This window comes from Anneissia japonica, unplaced genomic scaffold (genome assembly GCF_011630105.1).
Source record: "Anneissia japonica isolate Jap-2015-1 unplaced genomic scaffold, ASM1163010v1 scaffold997_len2565447_cov190, whole genome shotgun sequence".
Classification (NCBI taxonomy): Eukaryota; Metazoa; Echinodermata; class Crinoidea; order Comatulida; family Comatulidae; genus Anneissia; species Anneissia japonica.
In genome coordinates this window covers 1,019,671-1,027,832 of record NW_022696369.1, presented here as the reverse complement: position 1 = coordinate 1,027,832, position 8,162 = coordinate 1,019,671, and the positions used below count along the sequence as shown (strand labels likewise).

Sequence of the window (8,162 nt, the reverse complement as noted above, 5' to 3'; positions counted from 1 at the left end):
CCCAAGGAACACTGTGGTGTGTTTTGCCAAAAACTTTTTTTATTATTTGTATTTTATTATTAAAGTTTAACAACACGACTTTATTATTAGAAAGAACGGGAACGGACGTTTCGGTCACTGACCATCGTCGATAATGGTCAATGACCGAAAGCGTTTTGTTCTTTCTAATAAACTTCTTAGCAAAATACACCCACAGCGCTCTTCTGAATATTATTTAACTTTATATTTAAAAAAAAATTAACATGAATCAAAATAATCAAACTGAAACATTCCGCATTCAGAATCCTCTAAACACATCTGTTTGGTATTATTATTAGCGTATTCGACCGGTGCTTTGTCTTCGATAAAGTGAAACTATAAATTGGACCGCCTAGTATACACATTGTAAAATATGCCCCTACACTCTCTTGACAAATCCTGCTTATATTGCTTGCTAAAGCTCGTGAATAAATGTTGAATTAATTTTCATCACAGAATGTCTTACAATTTTGTGAATTATCTCGGTTGTCTATTAGGTTTGATAATATATTATAAAATCGATAGATGTTGTTAAATGCTCACCTTAGAATAAATATTTACATTAAAAGGAATTTAAACAACTAATACCAATAAAAACTTGTACGCCAAGAACATAACATCTTATCGATTTCATAACGGTATCTGGTGAGAGGTTGCGCAAGAAAAGCTTCTTCCTGTTTTTACGATTGCACAACGACTGTTTATAAAGTAGGTATACAGAGGATTACCGGGATAAGCCTGGTATGTGACGAAAGCACATTAAATTTAATCAATAGTCAATAAGTTCAAAATAGTTCAAATTATTTAAAGTGGCCTGAGCACAACTTTCCAAACGCACCTTCTACAAGTACACTCTGTCCATATCGTAGCCAGAATTTTCAAACCGTGCGGGACAATATCTGGGTGGACCCACTTTACGCGCAAATTCAAATAATGTGGACCCATTTTCTTGAAAGTTGATCCATTTGACGCAAAATATGAAAAATCTGGACCACTTTCTAAAATATTAACCCATTTTAGGCTAAATATGAGAAATCTGGACTCATTTTGCATAAAATTGCATAATTTAATAATAATAGTAATAATAGTGTAGTTTTATATAGCGCACAAATCCATCTAATGTGAGATGCTCAGGGCGCTTGAAATGTGGACTAGTGACTCGATCAATGACTTTCTTCGCCCCTAAGGGTCCCTTCGTGTCTGTGCTACCCGGTAACCCGGTACCAGCAACTCTCGTCGTCCACCACAGGGGCTGTCTCTTATACACATCAGATGTGTCCGGGGTATCCCCCTACTCGTCTCGAAGGATGTACAGGGTTCTTTATAGTGCACACGAGCCACTGTATACACTGGGCCTACGGTTTATAGTCCTTATCCGAGAAGACTTGTTCTACCACCAGAACCATTGGCGAGCGTGCCGTGCGAACCAGCGCCGATATTATGGCTATAGCTTGCGGCGCCCCTGCGGCGCCCCTGCTAACCGCTCGGCCATTCGACTCACCAATTTGGACCCATTTTTTAAAATGTGGACCCATTCTTTGTGGACCTATTAGAAAAATTGTGTGGGACTGTCCCAACTGTCCCAATAGCTGGCTACGGCATTGCACTTTGGTCCATACCAGGCCTACACTTTAATTGGTTTCTTTTTCACAAACTATAATTGATATTTCTTTGTTACCAACTCGAATGTGAAAAAAAATTAATGAATTTTATGAAATTTAAATAGTCGTGTGTGTATTGTCAATCATTCACAATTGCACGTAGTTGTAATGTTTAATGCTCCATTAAGTCCCATGGCCCGCTACTTGTTTGGTGGTAAATGCGAATGTTTTTGTTGTTGTTGTTTTTTGGGGTTTTTTTTTTTTTTTTTGCCCCTCCTAATTTTTCAAGATTTTAAAAATTTGGAAAAAAAAGAAAATTACATTCACATTCTAAATCCGAGAATGCATTTCTGGCCATCTAGAGTTGACATAATCGTAAATGTTCTTACCTCAGCCCCAACCGTGGTGGGGCTGGTGGTATAGACCCTCCATCTGTCAAAAAGTCCCTTCCTGGGCCTCCTGTATTTCAAATTCCTGGATCCACCACTGATGAGGTTGTCGATTTCTAGTCAATTTCCTATTAAATAGATTCATATTAATTAGTGCGCCATGTTTAATTAATGTTTATTTAACACGGACAGTTAAAACAAACCAGCGGCGTAGTAGGTGCGAAAGGGCCCCAGTGCAAAATTTACTGCCGGGCCCTTTGATCTGATAGGGGAATTCTCTAGTTCTCAGAAAATTCATTATAAGAAGTGCTTCTTTTACCCCTACTCCAGAATGCTATTCAATACTAGTGATAATCGAATTCGTAACTAATTTAAGAGGGGCATATTCGGTCTCAGCAGCTACTGTTCTAAACTAATTAAGAAAATTGGTGGAACGTAAAATTAAACCATTGAGAAGTTCTATTTTCTCTATGATTAAACTATCGCAGTGGCGGATCAGTGAATTCGAATAGAGGGGGCCAGGAAGGGATTTTCACAGGTGGAGGTTGAAGACCACCTCGTCCTCACCGTGTATGGGGCTGAGGTAATGACATTTATGAATATTTAGCACCTCTAGATGACCGGAAATGGTACTCTCATACTTATATAATGAATATAATTTCCTTTTTTCCCTATATATTTTTTTTTATAATTTTGAAAAAAATAGGGGATCGGGCCGACTGGGCCCCCTTGAATACACTAATGAACACAGTAATCAATAATTACTCCTCTAAAAACCGAATATTTTTTAGGGGCCCACTGGCCGTTTTTTTTTTCTTCTTCAAAATTAAGTTGGAAATTATTTTAATTATTATTTTTAGGTCTATTTATGAATGGGCTCCTAACAGTCCTAGGCCCCAGTGCTTTGCACTGGCTGCACTGCCCGCAGCTACGCCACTGAATCAAGCTAATTGTCGTATTATAGACATATTTCTGTTTTTATAACCAATCTACGTATTCATTTGTATATTGTTTAAAGGTATTTAAAAATACCTGGGTGTGAGTTGGCTTGCGATATACTGAATGTGATTTCAGTTCATTTAAAAGCTTGCCGATACGCTTTTTTGACTACATCTTTAAAAGATTCGAATTTAAATGCATATACAAACGGATTTATACACATGCTCGATGCTACGAGCATAACAGTAACCTCGTGGATGGGATCGGTGTCAAAGTTAAAACATGAACAAATGGCATAGACAAGATAAAGCAATAAATCTGGAGTTATTGTCACGATAAATACTATGGCAATAATCGACATCGTTATCAATATATCTTGTTGTTCTTTATAATATCTATCATCTCCTGCGCTCTTGGGGTCGGGTGCGTTACATAGTTCATTTGTACTTGTCGTAACGCAGTAGTGTTCACTTCTTTGGGGTGTATTACTCCTATATCTTGATTTGTCTCTTTCTCTGAGTGTCAGGTAAACGCGTCTATAACAAAATGTCAGGATACTCACTGGAATTAACCAGTTAGTTAAAAATATGTACAAACCAGAAAAGAAATGTAGTACAGTTGTCTTGTAACAGTACCTGCATTTACCAGCCTGATACTTGGTAATGATCGCTAATTGAAAGACAACAACGACAGCTACAATATACGGTAAGCACAACAACGGCAATAAGGTTTTCTTTGAGTTCATCCTGGCTCGGAACACCAACGGTTGAACTACAGCTACATATCTTTCAGTAGCAATAAACACAAGATTGTAAGTCGAGGCAGACGAAAAAAACCAGAAAAAAATTCGACACTTGCAAAACACAATTCCACCTTGACCCGTCGGGGGTGCGTAGTTGTAGAAACCCAGAAAAAAGCAACAGCCAAGTAAATCTATAAACGATTGCTGTAATATTAAAAGGTATGTCAAGTTTTTGTGGTATATTTTGCTTATGAAAAACACTAAAATCACAAAGAAGTTAGCTGTAACACCCAAGACAGTCACGAGATATCGTAATACCTGGAGAGTAATCTCTCCTGCATCTGAAGGTTCTTTGCTAGAAATGTTGACTATCTCACACTCTGGCATTATCTGAAATCAAAGAAAGTATTCACTTCATGAAAATTAAGTAGGCCCACGTTCCTGTATTTAACAAAAATGCTACCTCAAAAGGTATATTTCTTATTTCATTTTTAATCATCATCTCTCTTTGGAAAATTAATATCATGTGTTTTATAAACTTGTAAACATATGACGAATAAAAAAAGCTTAAATGTGAATAACATTGGACTAGCTCAAAATACATACCAAAACCAGAAAACTTTCTTTTCCGTTGGTTGGCAAAAGATCCGCTGGGAATAGGCCTAACGGTTAATTACAAATGCGGGAATGTAATTGGCTCCATCTAATTGAGTGTTTGTCTCCACATTAACATTAATTTTACATAAAATATCTGTAAACTAATCATTAACGATTATTTTAGACTTAGGTCTATTTCACTCAATAACTGGATTAATAATTTGTAATGCCAAGCTCCGAAAGAAAAAAGACACAAAAAGCATTTTTGACGGAAAACTGGGAAGCGGTTAATGCGATACAGATTTTTGAATATATAAAAACTAAGGGAAAAGGTGTGGGAAAATGGTGGTTACGCCCCTATTTCCTACAGTTTTTAAATATTCAGAAATCTGTATCTGTTTAACCGCTTTCGAGTTTTTTGTCATATATATTTTTTTATGTCTTCAGTTCTACAACATATCACAAAAAAATTCTTCCGGAGCCTGGCTTTAAAAACATTTAAAATTAGCCCGCATCAGCAAGTAAATGTGATTATGATTCTATTTAGTATATTCCTCAGAAACCAGTTTTGAGCATTCTGTTACTCGAATCCAGAGCACTGAAATTGAAGGACGGTATTATAGGCATATTAATAATAACCACACTCATCTTTATTCCAGTGGTAATGTTATTTTACTCTTCCACATAGCACTGTGGTGGCTAGGTAGAAGTTTTGGACTTAGGAATAGATAGACTTGTTTCCTATTTCCTATATATTTTAAGCAGCACCAATGTTATTAGGGGAAATGTGTTATATATTATTACATCTAAAATGAAGACAGGTTATAATAAATATGTGTTTTACAGTAATACTTACATAGCTTTCAAGTGATTTATCGCCTAAACAGTATGGAGTGAATTTTTGAAATAGTCTATATTAACGTATTTGTCAGAACGGGTTTGTCAGGCTTCTTCGTGCATCGATACAGTGACTGAACAGACCAGCGGACAATAAACACGTACGGTAAATGTCTTGCTATTTACACAAGAAATTATGATAAAGTTCCATCAGGAAGTAACATAGCAATAATGCACAGTAACCAACTTAGACTTTGCACTGATGCACAAACAGCTTAATTAATTTTATTATTATTATTATTATTTCCTATTCCTATTATTATAATCGTTATCATTATCGACTTCTCATGATCATTACAATTATCATGAATATTAAATAATTATTATTATCCTTATGGTTATCAAGAGCAGCTACCTCAGTCGGATAAACAGGTGGTAGCGACTGTGTGTGCGCTGAACAGTGGAGATCTTTTGGTCCCCGGTTTAATTCCCATCGCTGCTCTATCTGTGTTTCAGCTGCCAAGCTGAAATGCAAGTTTCAAAAAGCGCACCGTCTTTCGGATCAGACGTTTAAGCCGTTGGTCTCGTGTGCAAAAATGGCCCATGTACACGTTAAAGAACGCAGTACACTCTTCGAAAAGAGTAGTGTACCCTATTCACCACCAGAAGGACAGACCCCACTGGAAATAAGTCTCAGCACTTTAGTGGGTTTGGGTTTTCCTTGGTGGTATCACGTGGTGTACTGCAAGCATTAATATATACTATATCATTATTGTAAACCTTCAAACAATATCGTATATTATTATCATAATCATTATTCTCATTCATATTATGTAATATTACTTATTATATTAATAATAATAATAATAATAATAATAATAAATTATAACTATTACTGTCTTCTTTTTTTTTTTTTATAGAAATTAACCTGACATTGTAATCACACAATTATTGCAGCAATATACTATGATTAACATTGTTAATTTGAAATTATGTCTAATAAACACAGTGTCAAATTTAATCATTCAATTAGTGATTGCCTAATGATATTGACATTTGGATCAGATTTATGAGTGGTCAGTAAGAACTATATTAAAAGTCAACACGCCTCCATATTACTACGTCATCAATATACCACGGAATCATAACAGGCAAAGGTGAGGTTTCCTGGGAAAAAAGGTTAACGGTTATGCGGTCAGATGAAACATTGAATCACATTTCAAAACGGTACCGTATGTCTGTATTTTTTAAATTTTTTAAATTCACTTCAGAAGTCAATCTGATTAATAGTCCTATTATGCATATTTACATAGGCTTAATAATACCATGATAATACTAATAATGGTCATCTGAAATACCTTTCTTTTAATTCAAGCAAACCACATCCAACACTAGTCACCTCTCATGTTCGAACTAAGCTTTATACTTCTAATGGTTTTCTGACTCCCTTCTTAACAACCCCACCTTCTCATGCAGCAATCTCAATCCAACTTCACTTCTAAAAATAGCTTTGTATTTTCATTTTATTAAAGAAAAAAATTAATATGCATTTAAATTCCTAAATGTTTATCTTGTGTTCACTCCTGGACCACGCCCACTTCAACAATAACAACGGCGCTTTCGTCGTAAAGAAGCTTCTCGTTGGGGACACTGACCCCCACCCATTCATTAAAATCCTGGTGCTACCAGAATGATGCTATTGTTATTGTATATTATTATTATCAGTATTTTAAATAATATTTATTATGATATTAGTTATATCAATATAAATAATTATTGTTAGTAATTGTTATTGTCGTGATTGAATAATAGACAATACCGACGTGGAAATGTACCGAATACTCAGTACATTTGAAAACAACTGCGAAAAAAATCGCAAGTTGTTCTCGGGTGGGACTCGAACCCACGATCTCCAGATCACTAGCCTGGCATCATACCTCTAGACCACCGAGCTTGCGCCTGATGAACAGGGTTGAATTCGAGTCCAAGTAAGCAGCGGGTACTGCAGTGTTGAGAGTAATTGTTATTGTCGTGATGGAATAATAACTGGATTTGCGTCAGGAGAAACATGTATAGGTGTAATTTTGCCCTACCTGACGTGGAAATGTACCGAATACTCAGTACATTTGAAATTTATTGTCTATTATTCCATCACGACAATAACAATTACTAGCAACACTGCAGTACCTGCTGCTTACTTGAACTCGAATTCAACCCTGGCCATCAGGCGCAAGCTCGGTGGTCTAGAGGTATGATGCCAGGCTAGTGATCTGGAGATCGTGGGTTCGAGTCCCACCCGAGAACAACTTGCGATTTTTTCGCAGTTGTTTTCAAATGTACTGAGTATTCGGTACATTTTCACGTCAGGTAGGGCAAAATTACACCTATACAATAATTATTGTGTTATTATTGTTAGGGATAGGGCTATTTTCTTTGCAATCTAGCGGTACTATACCCAATGCACATAGGCAAAGGGAGAAGGTACTGCATCGAATGCAACAATATGCCCCGGGGGACTATATGCCTAACTCTACCATAGGCTCAGCTAAATATTCATCATCTACCTTACTTAAAGTAGGATTGGTTTTGTTATTATACATTCGAACACAAATAAATAGCGCACTACACCAGGGTTACTGGTTTGTTCTTCTATTTTAAGTAAAACTCTCATCCAATCAAATGGAGCTAATACAATATCGCGGGGCGGGTACGTTGCACGTGTTACAGTTTTCTGGCATAGTAAATCATGTCAAATACAAATTTCTCAGAGAATCATACAATCAAGTTGGAACAACCAACGAGTCAGCACATTTGTGTCTGTCTTCAGAAAACGGCCAATCTGACAACATGGATCTTTAACGAAGAGCACGGCTAGAAATAAAAATGTAGAGGGAGATTTTTTTTTCTGATGTCTCATTATTACAGTATTATAGTTCATAGTTCATATTTCACTTTATTTGTCCTTTCGGAAATTCGGTTTGACGTACAATTGCTCAAATTAATGTTATTAAGAATAGGAAAACGTACAAAAAATATAAA

General features: G+C 36.1%; 1 protein-coding gene across 1 annotated transcript; it reads right to left on the bottom strand.

Annotated features, from left to right (window-relative positions):
* Positions 1-3,056: 3,056 nt before the first annotated feature.
* Positions 3,057-5,389, bottom strand: LOC117102032 (rhodopsin-like). The gene is made up of 2 exons (XM_033242248.1): positions 5,143-5,389; positions 3,057-4,079 (listed from the first exon to the last, which is right to left on the bottom strand). The coding sequence occupies exon 2, from the start codon at positions 4,074-4,076 to the stop codon at positions 3,084-3,086; it is 993 nt and encodes a 330-aa protein (XP_033098139.1). The 5' UTR covers positions 4,077-4,079; positions 5,143-5,389; the 3' UTR covers positions 3,057-3,083.
* Positions 5,390-8,162: the final 2,773 nt, after the last annotated feature.

Bases quoted from the DNA above. Each gene is read 5' to 3' on its own strand.
- LOC117102032 (XM_033242248.1), bottom strand. From the start codon at position 4,076: ATGCCAGAGTGTGAGATAGTCAACATTTCTAGCAAAGAACCTTCAGAT.